At 39.0% G+C, this 21,980-nt stretch overlaps 2 protein-coding genes across 6 annotated transcripts in view; both read left to right on the top strand.

Moving 5' to 3' along the window:
* Window positions 1-5,626, top strand: part of INTU (inturned planar cell polarity protein) — a 95,148-nt gene extending 89,522 nt beyond the window's left edge. For all 5 annotated transcript variants that reach the window (XM_043486752.1, XM_043486740.1, XM_043486746.1 and 2 more), the window contains one exon: window positions 4,417-5,626. In XM_043486752.1, coding sequence (XP_043342687.1) covers window positions 4,417-4,528 — 112 coding nt within the window. In that variant the 3' untranslated portion in view covers window positions 4,529-5,626. The remainder of the gene's footprint in view (window positions 1-4,416) is intronic.
* A 4,193-nt stretch (window positions 5,627-9,819) lies between these two features.
* SLC25A31 (solute carrier family 25 member 31) overlaps window positions 9,820-21,980 on the top strand; it is a 28,630-nt gene continuing 16,469 nt past the window's right edge. Inside the window, exons 1-2 of the mRNA XM_043489842.1 lie at window positions 9,820-10,440; window positions 21,448-21,575. Of these exons, the coding sequence (XP_043345777.1) occupies window positions 10,197-10,440; window positions 21,448-21,575 (372 nt within the window). The 5' untranslated portion in view covers window positions 9,820-10,196. The remainder of the gene's footprint in view (window positions 10,441-21,447; window positions 21,576-21,980) is intronic.

Here is a 21,980-nt window from a genome sequence, read left to right as displayed (position 1 = left end):
AGACCTACAAGACCTTTTAGAACTAACACCCAAAAAAGATGTCCTTTTCATTATAGGGGACTGGAATGCAAAAGTAGGAAGTCAAGAAACACCTGGAGTAACAGGCAAATTTCGCCTTGGAGTACGGAATGAAGCAGGACAAAGGCTAATAGAGTTTTGCCAAGAGAATGCACTGGTCATAGCAAACACCCTCTTCCAACAAAACAAGAGAAGACTCTACACATGGATATCACGAGACAGTCAACACTGAAATAAGATTGATTATATTCTTTGCAGTCAAAGATGGAGAAGCTCTATACAGTCAGCAAAAACAAGACCGGGAGCTGACTGTGGCTCAGATCATGAACTCCTTATTGCCAAATTCAGACTTAAACTGAAGAAAGTAGGGGAAACCACTAGACCATTCAGGTATGACCTAAATCAAATCCCTTATGACTATACAGTGGAAGTGAGAAATAGATTTAAGGGACTAGATCTGATAGACAGAGAGCCTGATGAACTATGGACGGAGGTTCATGACATTGTATAGGAGACAGGGATCAAGACCATCCCCATGGAAAAGAAATGCAAAAAGGCAAAATGGTTGCCTGAGGAGGCCTTACAAATAGCTGTGAAAAGAAGAGAAGCGAAAAGCAAAGGAGAAAAGGAAAGATATTTCCATTTGAATGGAGAGTTCCAAAGAATAGCCAGGAGAGGTAAGATAGCCTTCCTCAGCGATCAATGCAAAGAAATAGAGGAAAACAACAGAGTGGGAAAGACTAGAGATCTCTTCAGGAAAATTAGAGATACCAAGGGAACATTTCACGCAAAGATGGGTTCAATAAAGGACAGAAATGGTATGAACGTAACAGAAGGAGAAGATATTAAGAAGAGGTGGCAAGAATACACAGAACTGTACAAAAGATCTTTACCACCCAGATATCACAATGGTGTGATCACTCACCTAGAGCCAGACATCCTGGAATGTGAAGTCAAGTGAGCCTTAGAAAGCATCACTAGGAGCAAAGCTAGTGGAGGTGATGGAATTCCAGTTGAGCTATTTCAAATCCTGAAAGATGATGCTGTGAAAGTGCTGTACTCAATATGCCAGCAAATTTGGAAAACTCAGCAGTGGCCACAGGACTGGAAAAGGTCAGTTTTCATTCCAATCCCTAAGAAAGGCAATCCCAAAGAATGCTCAAACTACCTCACAATTGCACTCATCTCACATGCTAGTAAAGTAATGCTCAAAATTCTCCAAGCCAGGCTTCAGCAATACATGAACCGAGAACTTCCAGATGTTGAAGCTGGTTTTAGAAAAGGCCGAGGAACCAGAGATCAAATTGCCAACATCTGATGGATCATCGAAAAAGCAAGAGCTCCAGAAAAAACATCTATTTCTGCTTTATTGACTATGCCAAAGCCTTTGACTGTGTGGATCACAATAAACTGTGGAAAATTCTGAAAGAGATGGGAATACAAGACCACCTGACCTGCCTCTTGAGAAACCTGTATGCAGGTCAGGAAGCAACAGTTAGAACTGGACATGGAACAACAGACTGGTTCCAAATAGGAAAAGGAGTACATCAAGGCTGTATATTGTCAGCCTGCTTATTTCACTTCTATGCAGAGTACATCATGAGAAACGCTGGGCTGGATGAAACACAAGCTGGAATCAAGATTGCCAGGAGAAATATCAATAACCTCAGACATGCAGATGACACCACCCTTATGGCAGAAAGTGAAAAGGAACTAAAAAGCTTCTTGATGAAAGTGAAAGAGGAGGGTGAAAAAGCTGGCTTAAAGCTCAACATTCGCAAAACTAAGATCATGGCATCTTCTCCCATCACTTCCTGGCAAATAGATGGGGAGACAGTGGAAACAGTGTCAGACTTTATTTTTCTGGGCTCCTAAATCACTGCAGATGGTGATTGCAGCCATGAAATTAAAAGACGCTTACCCCTTGGAAGGAAAGTTATGACCAACCTAGACAGCATATTAAAAAGCAGAGACATTACTTTGTCCACAAAGGTCCGTCTAGTCAAGGCTATGGTTTTTCCAGTGGTCATGTATGGATGTGAGAGTTGGACTATAAAGAAAGCTGAGCGCCGAAGAATTGATGCTTTTGAACTGTGGTGTTGGAGAAGACTCTTGAGAATCACTTGGACTGCAAGGAGATCCAACCAGTCCATCCTAAAGATCAGTCCAGGGTGTTCATTGGAAGGACTGATGTTGAAGCTGAAATTCCAATACTTTGGCCACCTGATGCAAAGAGCTGACTCATTTGAAAAGACCCTGATGCTGGGAAAGATTGAAGGCAGGAGGAGAAGGGGAAGACAGAGGATGAGATGGCTGGATGGCATCACTGACTCAATGGACATGTGTTTGGGTAGACTCCAGGAGTTGGTGATGGACAGACAGGCCTGGCGTGCTGAGATTCATGTGTTCGTAAAGAGTCAGACAGGACTGAGCAATTGAACTGAACTGAATGTTACTCGACACCTACCATGTAGTACTAAGCTGTATGACAAACACTTTACAAATGTTATCCAAAGCAGTAATTCCCATGTGCTGATTCGCAGGATTTAGAATCAGCTGAGTCACATTTACCAGGGCTCCCCTGATGACTCAAATGGTAAAGAATGTGCCTGCAACAGGGGAGACCTGGGTTTGATCCCTGGGTTGGGAAGATCCCCTGGAGAAAAGAATGGCTACCCACTCCAGTATTCTAAGCTGGAGAAGTCCATGGACAGAGGAGCCTGACAGGCAACAGTCCATGGGGTTGAAAAGAGTCAGACACGACTGACTGAGTCACTTATTAAAATCAGAAATGCCTGTGCCCCATCCCAGACCCACTGAACCAGAATCTGTGGGAGTGGGACTCTGTGTGTGTGGTGAGCTCACTTGTGATTCTGACGTATAACCAGGCAAGCTTGGGAGCATCAACATGATCAAAACTAAGTGTACAGTGATCACAGCTGTGTTATTGGAAGATCAAGCTGGGAGCCAAATGGAATGGTGTAGACACGAGAGAGAATAGAGATAAGAAGACCAGTTAGGAACACGTGCAGGTATATAGTGGAGCCATGACTACATTCACAACTGTAACTGAAAAAAAATCAATAGGTGTTGAATTATGACGATGCTGATCTATGCAGAATAGAGAAATTGAAGGAAGTCAGAAATGGTTTAATGTTTTGTATACAGTCAGTTCAGTTCAGTCGCTCAGTTGTGTCCAACTCTTTGCGACCCCATGAATCACAGTACGCCAGGCCTCCCTGTCCATCACAAACTCCCAGAGTTCACTCAAACTCATGTCCATCAAGTCGGTGATGCCATCTCATCCTCTGTCATCCCCGTCTCCTTCTGCCCCCAATCCCTCTCAGCATCAGGGTCTTTTCCAGTGAGTCAGCTCTTCCCATGAAGTGGCCAAAGCATTTGGAGTTTCAGCTTCAACATCAGTCCTTCCAGTGATCACCCAGGACTGATCTCCTTTAGGGTGGACTGGTTGGATCTCCTTGCAGTCCAAGGGACTCTCAAGAATCTTCTCCAACACCACAGTTCAAAAGCATCAATTCTTTGGTGCTCAGCTTTCTTCACAGTCCAACTCTCACAACCATACATGACCACTGGAAAAACCATAGCCTTGACTAGACGGACCTTTGTGGACAAAGTAATGTCTCTACTTTTTAATATGCTGTCTAGGTTGGTCATAACTTTCCTTCCAAGGAGTAAGCGTCTTTTAATTTCATGACTGCAGTCACCATCTAAAGTGATTTTGGAGCCCAAAAAAATAGAATCTGACACTGTTTACAGTGTTTCCCCATCTATTTCCCATGTAGTGATGGGACCTGATGCCATGATCTTAGTTTTCTGAATGTTGAGCCAACTTTTTCACTCCTCCTCTTTCACTTTCATCAAGAGGTTTTTTAGTTCCTCTTCACTTTCTGCCATTAGGGTGTTGTCATCTACATATCTGAGGTTATTGATATTTCTCCCAGCAATCTTGACTAGTATTGATTAAATAGACTAAAATTTTAACTCTTTTTTTTTTTTTTAATTTTAACTCTTTAAGAAAATCGAAGTTTCAATGTTAATCCCAATTTGATGTCTAATAACTACTGCACTTAGAATGATGGTACATCATTGACTATATTATAATAATAACTAAATTTAACATTTTAAAACTAAGGAATATGACTATAGAAGTTGATACAATAGGCTTTTTACACTCTGAAATAATAAATATAATTGACCTAAGGCATATATTACTTAATTATAAATCTAGTTGCATTTCCCCCTACTGTAGATTTAGATTAGTGGTTGAATTTATGACTTATTCTTTCAGAAACCAAAAAATATAGTGAAATATATTGGAGAGTTGGAGTTTTTTCCTTCTTGGAATTTCTGAAATTAGTGTGTTCTTTTTCTCTACAGGAGGCTCTTTCTTCATCCCAAACTTCAAGAACTTTATGTCTGTTTTCATGACTCAGTTACAGAAATTGCCATTGAAATGGCTTTTAAATTGTTCTTTGGATTAACCTTGTAGCTGTATTTTCTTGACGCATAGCAACACTGTGCAGAGACCATCAAGCACGGTTAGAACTGCTGAAATCTATTCACAAAGAGATAAGGTTTAACTTCTTTTCACTAATCAATACTGAACATAAGGCTGATGAAGACTGAGATGATACGCTGCTGGATTTGATGCACTAAATCTTATTCTGAGACTTTTGAAGAAAATACTTGATCAAAATATGAAGAAGAGATTGTTAACTTATTTTCCATTTTGGTATATAACATTAATTTATTTACTGATTTGAAATAATGTGATGTATTTTATGTAAAATTAATATAAGAATGCTTATCTTGGGAAAAAACCCAATATTTTCTGTATTTTTCTCAAGACTAGTATTGATATTTGGCAAAACAATCATGAAATTGGGAGGAGATGACCAGGTTCTGTTACTAATTAGTGTTGTGACCATGAGCAAGTTTTTGTACCTCTCTGAGCTCAGATTTTTCATGTACAAATGAAATGACTGTTTTGAGGTGTCTAAAGATCCTCTTCAGTAAAATGAGCAATTTTGTCCCTCTAACCTATTGTTCGGTACCTAAATTTGTAATGTTGAGTACTGATTCCTTCTTAGATGAGATACTTTTATGTGTTTTAGTAGATACCTCACTGTGGGGGAAGAGGAGTGAAAATTAAACTTACTTTTTTATTTATTTGATTTTCTTTACTCATTCAGGTCAGTTCTATTTTGACTAGGATATATATTTGTAAACTATTTGTTCATATACTTTCATTGTTTTTCTCTTTTTTGAAATATATTCAGGTATACACACATTTTATACAAGTTCATGAATTTTAGGAAAGTTTTATGTAAATCTTTAAAAAAAAACCCAATCATGTTGAAAACAATGAAAAAGTTAACTAAAGAAATTCTATGACAACTTCCAGTCAATACAAAGTTTTTTCTTACAAATCTGGATGTACCGGGTTTTCCCAAAGGGGTACCTTTAATGAAAAATAATTTATTTGACCATGAGTAGAAAAAGAAATTTATTTGACCATGAGTAGAGAAAGAAACAGAGAAGGCAATGGCAGCCCACTCCAGTACTCTTGCCTGGAAAATCCCATGGACGGAGGAGCCTGGTAGGCTGCAGTCCATGGGGTCGCACGGAGTCGGACACTAATGAGCGACTTCACTTTCACTTTTCAGTTTCATGCACTGGAGAAGGAAATGGCAACCCACTCCAGTGTTCTTGCCTGGAGAATCCCAGGGACGGGGGAGCCTGGTGGGCTGCCGTCTATGGGGTCGCACAGAGTCAGACACGACTGAAGCAACTTAGCAGCAGCAGAGAAAGAAAGGTACTAAGCTCAGAATTTTCTTTAGCTGTCAGAATTTGGCAGATTGAAAGGAAGGAAGAACATGACAATTCTTAACTGACATTTACCCAGTGGATTCTCCTGAATTCTCAGATGCTCCCGTGACTTTATAGCATTGGGTTCTCTCTTCTTCAGGATTTACCTTTGGAAGGCATATTACACCGGCACATCTAAAGCCAGTCTCTGCCTTTCCCCTACCTCAAGCATGAGACCTCGAGCTTAATCAGAATTAACTGAAAAACGTAGTGGATGCACCATTTAAAGTATTTGGTCTTAGAAGAAACACTATTATCCCTCTGTCATGAGTTTAAGAGATTTTCACCCAGGTGTTGAAGATGCAAACCACTGTATTTGTCCTATTAGTGATTTGTGGACCTTAATTGTGGCATTTAAAACAGAACAAGAAACTTTGGTAGAAAATGACTTGCAATATCCTCCCCTTCCCCTTCAGATTATAATTTTGGTCAAATGATAGACTCTTTACTGCTGTCTTAGGACTGCTTGTGCACATATGTAAGTATCAAAGTATTGTTTAAGAGTATTTAGTAAATGTCTTAAATTTCTTGATAATGGTCCCTCAAACACAATGAAGCTATATTTAATATGGAGAATTATTCATAAATGCAGCCACTGATCACCTCAGATTTTCAAACAGACTGAACCTGGGACTTAACCATTAGGAACTTTTTGTTTCATTTAGTGAAATTTTGATCTGTTGAACTGCTTTCCTGGTCTAAAAGAATTGTAAGACCACTATTTAATAACTGAAATAAAAAGACTACTATTCTTTTATAAGGCCAAGTCATTTGAAGTATTGCAGATGTAATGTGCATGTTGCAGAGACATTGCATTTTTAAGAAAACCAAACATTATCTTGGCTTTTATCTCTGAATAGATATCAAAATAAGTGTGGTAAGTACTGTAAACTTAGCTGCTCATTTTTCCACATATGTTTAGATTCACACCTGAGAGTAGATCTGACTCATTGGACAATAAGTGCCTATCTGCAACTTTATTAAATAAAGAGGGATGTAGAATGCTTTTGCAGTTACAGAAACATTCTTAGGTTGGATTTTATTAGCATCCTGCAAACGTTTGTTTTCACCAAAGACTGTAATGCAAAAGACTATATATCCAGCATTTAAAAAAAAAAGCAAGTGCTGGCTTACCACCATCATATATTTTTTAATCCTGTCCCCCCACAAAATTACATTTTAGATTTCAACCCCCATTCTCCATTTCTCGTTTTTGTCTCTTTGTTTTGTCATGTCAGAATAGGGAATTTCTCTTTTTGTGCCAAGGGACCTTCCATGATGATACATACTGGCAAGTTAGTAAATTGCAGTCCCTGCTTTTTTACATTTCTGATACAAATGGGAAGAGCTATGAAACCAATTTACTAGGTTTGTCCACTTTGAACATTCTTGAAAATAACATTGTGAATAATTATTGTTGTCTGTGTAATTTCCTTCTAATAGTGCCTGGCACACATTATGTGCTATAAAAGTGTTAGCAGCTGCTACTACTGCTACTATGACTACTTATTATTAAATATCCATTGGTTGAACACGATAGAGTCATCTAAATCATACCCTCTACTGTACAAAATGTTGGAAAGCTAAGAAAAAGTATTCAGCACTAAACACTTTAAAAATGAGGATTTATACTTTGAGTATTTTAAAATACAGTAATATTAATAAAACTTTATATACTGTACTGTGTGGAAATTAATTTTTTAGAGTTGTACTTCTATATTCTATATAACTGAAGCTATTTTTGCGCTATATTGATAGTTTTTAATAAAGATGGTGCAGAGGGTTGTTTGCAGTTGTGTTGACTTTTTGACCATTCATCCAACAAACATTTATTACATTTCTGCTCTGTACCAAGCACTGTTCTGAATGCCAGAGATACAGCAATGAACAAAACAGCCAAAAATTGCTACCCTCATGGAGCTTATGTTCTAGTGGGAGAGGCAGACCACAAATAAGTAAAACAAAAACTAAAAGAAAAAAGGTGAAGCAAGAAAATGGAGTATGAAGTGTGAGAGACAGGGTGGCCAGGGAAAGGGTTGCTGAGATGGCCTCAGATCTGGTTAGGAAACTAACCAAGCTGACTGCTAAGGAAAATGTGAACAGTGCAAAGGCCCTGAGACTCTCTATTTTTAATATCAACATATAAGTCACCAGAACTTTTTTCATTCAGTAAATCAGTAAATAAAATGCAAAGCAACAAATTAAAATAAACATTTGCACTTCATCTTTGAAAAGAGACGATCCAGAGCTCTTAATAGGGTTAAAAAAAAACAAAGCTACACTTCTAAGTACTTTCACTTTTGCCGTCTTCTAACAAAGAATATATGTCAAAAGTAAGCTTGAAGATATCATAAAGGAACATGCTATAAACACTGTTAACTATAGTCATGTCAGGGGAGGGCAGGAAGAGGGGCAAAAAGGGAAGGGAGAGAAAATTGCCCTGGGGAGCAGCAGCAGGCTTTTCTGACTTCTGAAAATAACTTACATTTCCTGTGACCAGAGGTGGTTCCTTTAACTCTTTTGGCACCTTAAAGAGACATCCTTGCTTGGAATGTGATTCTGGAAATTCCCCCTTTAATTTCTCCCTAAGTGCTTCAAATTACCTTAAAAGAGAATGAAGTCTTTCATTTTCCAGATTTTTGCAGAGAAAATGCCCATCATTTCTTGAATTTGTGATGGATTTCACAAAGGATTTTGAAGTCAATGCAGTGAGAAAACTTTCAATTTTTCAAGCTAGGAATAATGATTAATGGAATTGCTTTAGAAAGACTAATATGTCAGCAGCATACAATATACAAAGAAACTCAGGCTGAAAAACCAGTTGAGTCAAGTGAGCCGCTAAGAAAAGGTATCAAACATGGTACCAGTGGGACTTGCCAACTCCTTTTATGAGGTTGCCAAAAGATTAACAAAATTCCTGCTCTGGAATGCTTCTGACCAAAATATTTGGTTCTTCACTAGTAACAAGTACTATTAAAAGTGTTACAACACACTTGGGATAATAAATTTAAAAATGCAAACTAAAGTTCAAAAGAACCAGTAACTCATCTCACATTTTATAGATGTTTTTAAAGACTCCAAGTCCTGCAGAGTAAGAGATGATAAAATGGAAGCTTCCTTCCTTTAGTAGAAACCATCAAACAAGTTGTAAAGAGGAATTAAGAATATATTTCTTTATTAATAATAATAGGACATTTTTTTGCCTCTTTCACTCTCATTCCCTCATTAGTGTATAGTGGAGTTTTCCGGCAGTTACATACATGTTGGGCACTATTGCAGCAAATGGAATGCAAAAGCAGCTGTGTAAATCAGACTTTTATTAAGCCAGACATTTAAAAAGACTTTAAAAAATATAAAACAAGGCTGTTCTCACTACATTTTTTTGCTGGCAAAATAACTGTTCTTTAATATAAAAATGTTACTTATGTAGGGGTTTACTGTTATTTTAAATGAGTAGATTTTTTTAATTTTCTGTTACAATTTCTGAAATGGTTAATATCAATATATAACATAAAAACAGACGCTTCTTTGCGGTCTTCTACATGAAGAGTGAAAAGGTATCCTAAAATCAGTTTGTGAACCGCTGTTCTAGAACACGATCCCAACTCTGCACATTAAAATTACCTGGGGAATTCAAATTCAAACACAGACACCCAGGCACAAACCCATGTCTCCGTCCACCCCCTACCAACACCTCCAATTTGTGCAGTCTGAGCACCACTGCTCTAGATAGAATTACCAAATAAAACACAGGAGAAAGAGAAATGTGTTGAATTATGTTATGCGGGTACAGTCAGTAAAACCAGAGTGAGACAGTGACTAGACAAAGGACCCCTGCCACATTGAAAGATTTTATTTCTAATGGAAGGTGCAAGGGTTACTCTGGGAACCAAAACTAACCTTGGTTAGTCCCACGCCGTTGATTTTGCTGCTCTGTCGTGTTTGGGCCACTAACTCTTTTACAGACCTGGTTCTCCCGGATCCCTTCCCAGGCGAGAACTCACAGCCTCGCAGTCCTGTCACCGCTGCAAGCGCAGCCAGGCACCTCTACTTGCGTAGACAGTACCGCGCTGAAGAGCCACGTGTTGGGAGTCACGTGACCGGCTCCACCGGCTGGAAGCGGTTGGAGGCACCTGCGTAGCGCCCCGCCCCCGGGCGACCTTCTCCCAGCGTCCTGAGCGCGACTTTCCCGCCAGGACTACGCAGAAGCGGTTTTTGCCTTCGTCCTCGCGTGTCTCCGGCTCATATTTTGAGCTTCTGCTACCCGTTTTTACGGCAGTCGTCCCACCATGCAGCGTGAACCTCCGAAGAAGAAGCAGGAGAAGAAGGCGGAAAAGCGGCTTTTTGACGCCACATCCTTCGGGAAAGACCTGCTGGCAGGCGGGGTGGCGGCGGCTGTGTCCAAGACGACGGTGGCGCCCATCGAGCGTGTGAAGCTGCTGCTGCAGGTGCAGGCGTCGTCCAAGCAGATCAGCCCCGAGGCGCAGTACAAAGGCATCGTGGACTGCCTGGTGCGGATTCCCCGTGAGCAGGGTGCGTATGGGAGGCCCCTCCACCAACCTTCCCCCCACGCAGGCTCAGCTTCCCGGAAAAGGGAGTGGGTGAGCCAGGAGGGGTCGCTGCGGCCACCAGGGCCGTGTGTGTCGGTGATGAGTTGATTTCTGTGCTTGGGATAACACAATTTCTTAACCAGTCTATGAGGCTCTGCTTTCCCAGGGCCAAGAAGGCCTGCACGTGAGCAGTCCTTGGGCAGGAGGGATCACCACCGTCTCTTTCTTTACATTTCTCCTTCCTAGTAGGCGTTGCACCCCGGTGCGCCTCTACCTGGCTCAAGAGGGAAATGGTTGACCTCCCAGGATTGGGGGGAGATGCCATTAGGCACTTGGCTGTATGTTAATAAGTGCTTTAAGGTTCTGAAATATTTGTTGAAATAACATGTTTGAGACAAGTATCCCAAATAGAGAAGCACTGGGGCCTCTCTAGTACGTATTCAGTGAAAAGAGCTTCTGTTCTCAGGAACTACTGAAAACTGAGGTTGAAGCTTAACAGGCACTCACGTCTACACATGTTTTAGGAGGATGCCAAAAAACCTCAGTGGTAGGTGCGTGCTCAGTTGTGTCCGACTCTTTGCGACTCCATGGACTGTAGCCCTGCCAGGCGCCTCTGTCCACGGAATTCTCCAGGCAAGAATACTGGAGTGGGTTGCCATTTCCTTCCAGAGGGGATCTTCCCCACCAGGGATGGAAGGCGTCTCCTGCATTGGCAGGCGGATTCTTTATCACTGTGCCACGTGGGAACCTCAGTCTAGAAACAAACTATTTTAATGCAGTATTTTTAGAAATCAAAATTAATGAGAAAAACGTACCGTGAGCAATGTAAAAACTCTGAAGTAGAGATAGGATCGGTTTTCTTTTTTTGCATCAGGCTCTGTTTTTATGTAAAATTTTTATATTTTGGTTCCTTGTGGAGTTTTGGAGTTTTTTCCATTAATATTGAAGTGATTTTAAGGAATAATGAAAATGCCTTATTAATCATTCATTGCCCTCACCTTGCAGACTGGCTTCTAAGTTAGCTAAGTGAATAGAGGATAAATTGATCAGAAACTTTGAGCTGTATAATGTAGTGTTAGTTGCTCACTCATGTCCGACATTTTGTGACCCCATGGACTGTAGCCCAACAGGCTCCTCTGTCCATGGGATTCTCCAGGCAAGAATACCATTCCGTTCTCCAGGGGATCTTCCTGACCCAGGGATTGAACCAAGGTCTCCCACACTGTAGGCAGATTCTTTACCATCTGAGCCTCCCATATAGTTGGATTCAATTGAAACATCTATATGAATTTTAAAAAGGGAAATAGGCCTATTTGTTGTATATTCTGAACAAGACGTGAAGTGGGTTCAACTCAAATGCAGTCCATTCTTTCACTCCTAAGTCTAAGATAGGTTACACTTCCTCTCATAAAAAAAGGATTCCTGGGAATTTCCTGGTGGTTCAATGGTTAGGACTCCAGGCTTCCACTTCAGGGGGAACACGAGTTCGATCTCTGGTGGGGGAACTAAGACCCTACAAGCAGAGTATTTAGGGCTGAGGATATAGACTCTTAAGGCATCATCTCTACTGTGGATTTAGTGTGCCCCGTCTGGGAGCTTAATTTAGATCTTTCATAGTTAATGGCTCACATCTTCTCACTTCCATTTGTTTTATCAGAGCAAGCTTCCCATTTCTCTTCAGAGAAGTAGGGGCCTCTTTATTATTTACTAATCTGCTTTAAATATTTAGTCAGGTTAAGTTGAATATTCTGGACAGATTGTGCTGACCAATGCTAAATCATTTTATATTTTAAATGTTTTTTGTAATATTTAAACCTATGTTCAATATGGAGCTTCTCTGGTGGCTCAGTGGTAAAGAATCCCCCTGCAATGCAGGAGACTCGGTTGGGTCCCTGGATCTAGAAGATCCCCTGGAGGAGGGCATGGCAACACACTCCAGTATCCTGGCCTGGAAAATCCCATGGACAGAGGAGCCTGGCGGACTACAGTCCATCAGTTCAGTTCAGTTCAGTCACTCAGTCATGTCCGACTCTTTGCGACCCCATGAACTGCAGCACGCCAGGCCTCCCTGTCCATCACCAACTCCCAGAGCCTACCCAAACTCATGTCCATTGAGTCGGTGATTCATCCAACCATCTCATCCTCTGTCGTGCCCTTCTCCTCCTGCCCTCAATCTTTCCCAGAATCAGGGTCCTTTCAAATGAGTCAGCTCTTCGCATCAGGTGGCCAAAGTATTGGAGTTTCAGCTTCAATATCAGTCCTTGGGGTTGCAAAAATAGGACATGTCTGAAGTGCCTGAGTACACGAGCACAGACACATTCAATGTGGCTCTTGCAAATTGAGACCATTCTGAATAGTATTCTGGCTCCAGCTTTCTTTAAGCAGAATTTTAAGAAAATGTTTCCTGGTACACACAAAACCTTGTTATCAGTCCTATGCTAAAAGATTAGTAATTCACAACAGGGATAATATTGCCATCTAGGGGCATTTTGGGAAACTTGTGAGGACTTTTTTTAGCGCAAAGAGGGGAGTAATTCTTAAATGCAGTGATATGAAAGGCAAAATCCAGGACTGCTGAACATCCTGCTGCCCCTGTACCTGGTCAGTCCTGCACAACAAAGACTTACCCTGCAACGGAATGACTCAGATCTCCCACTGGATGTTCATATAGCACTAAAACCTGTTTTTGATTATTTACTTATCAACATAAACCATCCAGGGCATAATTTTAGTACACACTAATTTCCATAATGCAGCTGTCGTGTAAGTAGAGGAAAGACTGTACTTTGTTTTGCTCAGAATTTTACTGAGAGGTGTTCATCATTGTGGAAACTCATGTTAACAGTTCTGTGTGTCATATTTGATCATCACTTACATCATCTTCATTTTTAAATATTGAATTATGATTGTATAGATATACTTATTAAGTCCTTTTTTCAAAATGTCATTGTGTATCTTAAACACAACAGATTCATTACTATGATGTCTCTGATGTGATCACACCTCACCAATTTACTAATTTAAGATGCATATTATAAACTCCTTTATTTCCTCTTTGTATGTAGCAAAGAAGGCATTATATTGACTTTTTTGGGACTAGTGAAGAGGTCATTGTCTTTGAATTCTATTTATAGATAGTATAGGAAGCATTGTAAAATATTTATTGTGTTTGGAAAACGAACCTGATAGGGTTGAGAATCACTGTGCTAGATCATTCTGGAACTTTACTAAGCAGTCAGATTCTGAGGCTTTTATTTTCTGGAATTTACTTTCTCTCTTGTGAAAATCAAGGTATATCGCCATCTCAGTGTTCTGAAGTTTCTCTTGTTTTCCATATTCTAGTTTTACTGATAACTTTTCCTTTCTTTAGGCAGTATGAAATGAGGATAAGAGACAGTGAACTCAGAAGGCACAAGCTCTGTCACTATCTTCTTACCTTATGTCTTTCTTTACGCCTCAAGGAGACAGCTCTTCATTCTTGTTCTGAACATAGCTTTAAATATCTCTTTTGGTGTCTTTGATACTTTTTAGTAAAAGTATCTGGGTTTAACCTGACCAATGCTATTTTTAAAGATTTATTCTTTGTTGGTTTTATGACTTTCCAACTTCATATGTATACTTTTATTATTTAGTACTATTTAAACCTTCATTATACAAATAATGCATGTTTCTTATAGAAAATTAGAAAATATAGAGAAACAAAAAGTTTAAAAAAAAAAACTGCTAACATCACCACAGTTAACATTTTAGTGTCTTGAGAGTGATTCTTTTTCACTGAGCAAGCTATGCATCAGTAAATATATTTTAATTAATATGAGCTGTTTTATTTAGTGTATTGTAACATATGTTTTTAAGGATATTATGTCTCATTTTTAGAGAGCCTACCAGAACTCTTTTCTCTTTCAGGTATTTCTGGCCATGAGTTCATCAGTTATTTTTAATCTGAACTTTTCCAAGCATATTTTTCTGAAGGCTAAAGCAGTGAGGTTTTTAAATATTGAAGATGATATTTTGGGGTATGAAAAGAAAATATTAGGTATATGCTTTATGTAAATAAAATAGGAAAATAAACTTTACTAATATTTAGTAAATGACTTGGCCCTGGTACCCATGATTGGCCAAATGTCAGTTATATATCACAGGACACTAAGGCATCCTGAAAAAAGTAAGAGTTACACAGGGGAAGGGGGATGACTGGAGCCCTTACTCAATTATTATATAATAAATATAGTCTATATTGGCTCTGTTAAATGGATTTATAGAGATAAGACTTTTTGAATATTTGAAATTGCCAAGACTATTTGAAATATAGATTCACATTATTTTTAAGAATGAACCTCATTCTAAGGGTGCCTTGGGATAATAGCAGATGATAGTATGAAAACATCATAATTAGCAAGATATTTGAAAGTACTGTGTTTTAACTAGTAAAATAAATGCTCAGTTGTGTCCTAATATCTTACAGTTTGACCTAACCACCCTATCTAAATAGTCCTTCCTCATTCTCCATCTGCATATTACTATTTTTTCTTCTGGACACCTAACATTTATTTCTTCATTGTCTGTGATGTAAGTTCCATAAGACCAAGAACTTTGTTCCTAGTGCTGTCCCTAACAGGTCTGCTCTGTGTGAGTGTGTGTGTGTGTGTGTGTGTGTGTGTGTGTGTGTGTGTTAGTCACTCAGTCATATCTGACTCTTTACGACCCCATGGACTGTAGCCTGCCAGGCTACTCTGTCCATGGGATTCTCCAGGCAAGAATACTGGAGTGAGTTGCCATTCCCTTCTCCAGGGGATCTTCCCATCCAGGGATCAAACCTGGGTCTCCTGCATTGCAGGCAGATTCTTTACTTTATGAGCCACCAGAGAAGCCCCTGCTGTGTAGTTCAGTTCAGTTCAGTCGCTCAGTCGTGTCCGACTCTTTGCGACCTCATGAATCGCAGCACACCAGGCCTCCCATTCCATCACCAACTCCGCTATGTACTTGGTATCACATAAAAGGTTTTTAAATAAAGAATCCTTTTTTTTTTTGTATAGTTATTGAGTATAGTTGATTTACAGTATTGTGTAAATGAAGAATCTTTATCTCATTCTTTAATTTCTCTTTTGGATATGTTTTACAGATGCACATAACAGGGTGGTATAGTGGCCTCTGCCACTATATAATTTGCTTTTTTAAGTATGTACATATTTGAGAATCATTGATTGCATTTTTTTAAACTAATTGGCAGACTGTTTAAGTATGTTGGCATGTACAAGTCTAGAATATACATACACTTGACCCTTGAGCACCATGGGTTTGAATGTGTGGGTTTTTTTTCAGTAGTAAATACTACGGTACTACATGATCCCCAGTTGGTTGACTTCATGGTTGCAGAATCGTGGATATGGAGAACCTACATATAGGGAAGGCAGACTACAAGTTATACTTGGATTTTTGACTGAGTGGGTCATCAGTGCCCCTAACCCTCACTTTGTTCAAAGGTCAACTGTATACCCAAACATGCCTAGCATTTCCATTCTTGACTTGTAAGTTGACCAGTAACTGACCTGGTAACTTTGCCCCATTTTCCCGTAAGTTTTATATTAATTCTTAATTACTTTCTCAGAATTAAGTTCAAAGGAGGTTTCTTATCATCCTTAAATTTTGAAGAGATTATTAAGCAATTAAGTAAAAAACAACACCACACCTTAGATGTTCTGCTGTTAGAGGAGAAATATACCACAATCCCCATGTTTTCCTGTATGAATTTTGTGATTATATATTTGGAAACTGTCCTTTAATTTGCATGACTAGAGAGTGAAATACTACTACATTTGCATCACTCTTGCTTTTCCTTTGTTTTATTCTGATCAAAAAATACTACTGTTTTTATTCAAAGTGGATTTTTACCTAGAGGCAATAGAGATGTAATAGTTCTAGATCTGGAGTCAGATAGATGTAGAAAGATCTGGAATTAAATCCCAGTCTTTCCGTTACCTTGTAACCTTGAACAGTTTTAATTTAACCTCTCTCAACTTCAATTTCCTCAGTCCTGTACTGGGTATAATAATATTGTATGTTTGTGAAAGTTGTTCTGCTGCTGCTGCTGCTAAGGCACTTCAGTTGTGTCCGACTCTATGCGGCCCCATAGACGGCAGCCCTCCAGGCTCCCCCGTCCCTGGGATTCTCCAGGCAAGAACACTGGAGTGGGTTGCCATTTCCTTCTCCAATACATGAAAGTGAAAAGTGAAAGTGAAGTTGCGCAGTCGTGTCAGACTCTTAGCGACCCCATGGACCACAGCCTACCAGGCTCCTCCGTCCATGGGATTTTCCAGGCAAGAGTACTGGAGTGGGGTGCCATTGCCTTCTCCGGAAAGTTGCTCAGTCATGTCCAACTCTTTGTGACCCAATGGACAGTAGCCCACTGGGCTCCTCTGTCCATGGAATTCTCCAGGCCAGAATACTGGAGTGGGTAGCTGTTCCCCTTTCCAAGGGATCTTCCCAACCCAGGGGTTGAACCCAGGTCTCCTACATTGCAGGTGGATTCTTTACCATCTGAGCCACCAGGGAAGCCCAATAATTTTATTACCTACCTCATATGGTAGTTTTGATGGTTAAACAGAATAATCCTTGTAATAAAACAGTCCACAAACAGTAAATGCTGGAGAGAGTGTGGAGGGTAGGGAACCCTCCTACACTCTTGGTGGGAATGTAAATTGGTACAGCCTCTGTGGAGAATAGTCCAGAGGTTCCTCTAAAAATAGAGCCACCACATGGCCCTGAAATCCCACTCCTGGACTTGTATCTGGAGAAGAGCATGGTCTGGGACGCCCTGATAGTCAGCGGATGGGAACCTGTCTGCCACGGCAGGGGACCTGAGTTTGATCCCTGGTTTGGGGAGATTGCACATGCCGCAGAGCAGCAAAACCTGTGCACAACCACTGAGCCTGCCTGCCGCAGCTGCTGTAGCCCAGAGCCGGTGCTCCACGCAAGAGGACCCACCACAGTGAGACGCCTGCCCTCCACAGAGGGGCCCCACCTGCCACAGCTAGAGAAAGTGCGTGTACAGCAATGAAAACCCAGTGCAACCAAAAAGCAAACAAATAACATGGTCTGAACGGACACGTGCACCCCAGTGTTCATTGCAGTACTCTTCACAGCATCCAAGACATGGAAGCAGCCTACATGTCCATCAACAGAGGAATGGATGAAGATGTGATACAAACATACAATGGAATATTACTCAGCAATTAAAAAGAAGGAAATAATGCCATTTGGAGGATCATTGATGGACCTAGAGGTGTCATAATGAGTGAAGTAAGTCAGGAGAGAAACCATATGATATCCCTTATATGCAGAATCTAAAAAGAATGCATACAAATGAACTTACTGACAAAACAGATACAGATTCACAGACTTAGAGAATGAACCTGTGGTTGCCAGGGACAGAGAATAGGGGGAAGGCATAGTTAGGGAGTTCGGGATGGACATGTAAACACTGCTATATTTAAAATGGGTAACCAACAAGGACCTACTGTATAGCACAGGGAACTCTGTTTATTGTTATGTGACAGCCTCCTTGGGAGGGGAGTTTGGGGTAGGAATGGATACATAAATGTGTGTAGCTGACTCCCTTTGCTGAACACATAGAACTATCACTACATTGTTAATCAACTATACTCCAATCAAATAAAAAGTTAGAAAAAAAAGTGCTGTAAAATAGTCAGCCTTGTGTCTGTTGCATGGTTAGTGCTTAGTAAATTTTAACTCTTTAATCATTGTGAATACCTTCCTGAATTTACAAATATTCATTCCTCATGGTCATTTGTAAATGAATGTACTTGGGATAAATTTGTTTTACAAATAAAGTAGATTTTTGTAATCTATCTAAAGAACCTACATGGTACATAGTGTACCTAGAGTATAGTTTAAGAAAATGCTAAAACCTAGCCTCCCAAAATAATATTTCTATAGAAAATGCATTCAGGATTCCACTTTGAAGTTCCTCCTCTTTGTACTCTTACTAAGGAAATTGGCACTCCTAAAAGCATGGTACATCAGTGAGTTGAAAAAAAGGGAATAAGAGAAAGGTTTTGCTGCATGATATGTGGAAAAAGGCTAAAGGAAGGGTTTTTAACCTGATATCTGTAGCTTCAGGGAGTCCACCAATCAGTAGTAGCCATGCAATAGTATTTTGTGTGTGAGAGAAATATTTTTTCAGACATAACTCATTAGAAGCTGCCAGTTTTCCTGTTATTCTTGTAGAGATTTATTTGTTTCTAGAATTTCATTGAGATGTGGACAGTTGTTTTGTTGAATACTCTAGGTTGTTTCATGCAGATACAGTTTTGCTAAAAGGAATACATTCTGTCAATGATACCAGGCCACTTCAGTCATAAATCTGGCACTCTGTCATGGTCTCCTGTTAATTTGCAGATGTCTGTCATCAGAATTTTCTATTTATATTCAATACGTTAGCCAGAGTTACAAGCTTTTTACTACTCACTTGTGATACTCTTTTGTGAAATAGATATTAATTCAGTACTATAATCATAATTGGACTTTCCTGGTGGCTCAGACAATAGAGAATCTACCTGCAGTATGGGAGACCAGATTTGATCCCTGAGTCCAGAAGATCCCAGGGAGAAGGAAGTGGTTACCCACTCCAGTATTCTTGCCTGGAGAATTCCATGGACAGAGGAGCCTTGTGGGCTACAGTCCATGGGATTACAGTCAGAGATGACAGAGAAATGAACACTTTCACACTTTCCATAATCATAATTATATAACAGCTCACAATCTGAAACCTATAATATCTCAATACCATCTAAATCAACCATTTCCAAAATGACTATTAATAAATAAGAGCCATGTATAAAATGGGAATTCCAATACATTTTTGATACACAGCACTTTTTAAACTCAGCTTATTAGTTTGTTTTTTTAAAAAACAAATGATGGTTTTTAACTTAAATCCCATTTGACTGCATTGGCAATTCTCCAGCCAATATGCTTTTTTTTTTTACATTTAAGATCAACTCTATCCTCTGCCAGTAATCTGTTGTTGTGTTACTGTAACACAGGTGTAGAAAATAAAATCTTATTCTTCAGTATCATTTACAGTCATATTTTACTTTCAGTGTTTCTCTTCTGCAAGTCTGCAGAAAATACAAATGCTTAACTATGTTGTTAAATGTTGTTAACTATGAAGAACTTAGAAATCATTAAAAATACCTCTGAAAATTAGATTCATCAATCTCCCTCAGGAATTCAATGTGGCTGCAACTAGCAAGCAATATTCTTTTATAATTTGCTTACATTTCTCATGTTTTAAGATTTTTATTTTGCTTCCATTAAAGAAAACTTGTTGACCTCTCTTTGGTACAGAAGATATTTGCATGAATAAGTAAAGTATTGTAGTTAAGGGACTGAATTATTGAGCCAGATTGCTTGAGTTTAAATTCCAGGTGTACAATTTTCTGACCTAAGTGACAGTGGGCAACTTATTTAACTAACTTCTCTATGCCTTAGAGGTTGTTTTTAATGCATTTCTTCATATATAAAATGGAGAGATTAATATTACCTACCTCATGGGTGATTATGACGATTAAATGAATAAAAAGCAATTCCTAGAAATTAGTGTTGTTTTGTTAATGTTGCCTCAAAAATTTTTACAATGATCATTTTCCATTTTTTTAAAAATAGACTTTTATTTATTTACCATACTTTAATAATTTTCAAACTTTTCTAAGATTTGCTTCTCCAGAAACCCAAAGCTGCAGTAGAGCTTTGGAGACAGAAAACTTGATTCTAAATCCTGATTTAAGTTTTTAAATTTATAAAAGTTTCAGTTTGCACATGTATGAAATGGGTACTGTAAGAGAACATGTATCGTAAGCTTGGTGTGATGATTAAATTAAACGTACAAGCACAGCCTTTGCCAGTGCCTGGTACACACTAAGTGCTCAGGAGGTTGTAGCTGTTACCATTACATGTTAAACGCCCTAGTAATTTATGCCTGCAACTGAATGCCGAGTAACTGAATCAGCTGTGAGGACTGAAAAGATTATTTCTTGGCCATTAGTATACATCTTAATTGTCTCTCTGCGACCGCTTTACATTCACCTTGGGATTCACTAATACTCAATTTTACTTCCCACAAAGTATACTTATTTATTTAAAAAATAAATGTCTTTCTCTGTGTACTTACCTGATCTAACTTTCAGTTTCTGAGCACTGCGCCCAGTTGACTGAAATTAACTTCATTCAAATTTTTATCTTTAGAAGACTGTTTATGGGTATTCTTTTCTCCAAGCTGGGACTAGTGCTATCTTATTAAGAGTAGCAGGGTTCAACCATCTGTAAAAACAACTATGGGTCCTGGAGGGATTGCCTGTTGTATTCTGGGGAAGCTAAGGATTATAAAGGCAGCTCTGAATTATCAGGTAACACAGTGACTGAATTATAAAGTTTGGTCATTCAGTCCATGGAGATCTGAATCGGGAAGATTATTAACCTTGAAAGTTCCTCCTGTCTCTCCATCAGGCCTCCGGAAACTGCCTTGAATTGTGAATTCCTTTTATTTGGCTAGGTTTTAAAATATAAATATAAGACTCTTTTATCTCATTCTCAAGAGTATATATACAACAGTTTTTTTGCAACAGACTTGTCACCATAGGAATTGTATTTTATGATTTGAAATGAGACTAAAGTTCTCTGATGAGTACTAGTAAGCTCTTTTTCTGTTAGTGAAGAGACCTATATTCAGCTGGTAATGCTTTCCATAGGTTTTTAGGTAGTCAAGGCTTCTTATTGGAAATTAACAAAATTGAAATGGGGTGCTTGAAGTTAACACTGCCTTTTTTTCTTCAGTTGGAGACACATGTAAACTTTTTTTCTCATGAGAAAAGATGTAAGTTTTAGGTAGTTCAAACAGCTAAGTTTGTTAAAACTATGCAAATTATTTAATACTAATGCAAGTTTATATTTAGTATGTTTTCTTTTGTAGGTTTCCTCAGTTACTGGCGTGGCAATTTGGCAAATGTTATCCGGTATTTTCCAACACAAGCTCTAAACTTTGCTTTCAAAGACAAATACAAACAACTGTTCATGTCTGGAGTTAATAAAGAAAAACAGGTAATTATTTTTTATTATTTTTTAATTGAATGAAAGATTCTTTAAATTATATAGTGCTTTGCAGCTTTTAAAAACCTCGTATACGTAACTCAGATTATCCCATAGTAACCCTTTCCCGCACACCCCATCAGCGCCCCTTCCCTTTCCTCGCTGGTGACCACTAGTTTGTTCTGTGTGTCTGTGAATATGCTGCTTTTTTGTTTTATTCACTAGTTTGTTGTGTTTTATAGGTTCCACATAGAAATGATATCATGAAGTATATGTCTTTTTCTGACTTATACTTCATTTAGCATAATGCCCTCAGAGTCTGTCCATGTTGCTGCAAATGGCAAAATTTCATGCTTTTTTATAGCTCAGTAGTATTCCATTATTGATATATATCACATCTTCTTTATTCATTCATCT

The sequence above is a fragment of the Cervus canadensis genome, chromosome 1 (assembly GCF_019320065.1).
Source record: "Cervus canadensis isolate Bull #8, Minnesota chromosome 1, ASM1932006v1, whole genome shotgun sequence".
Lineage (NCBI taxonomy): Eukaryota > Metazoa > Chordata > Mammalia > Artiodactyla > Cervidae > Cervus > Cervus canadensis.
Note: the sequence above shows the minus strand (reverse complement) of the source record. Positions and strands in the feature narration are given on the sequence as shown.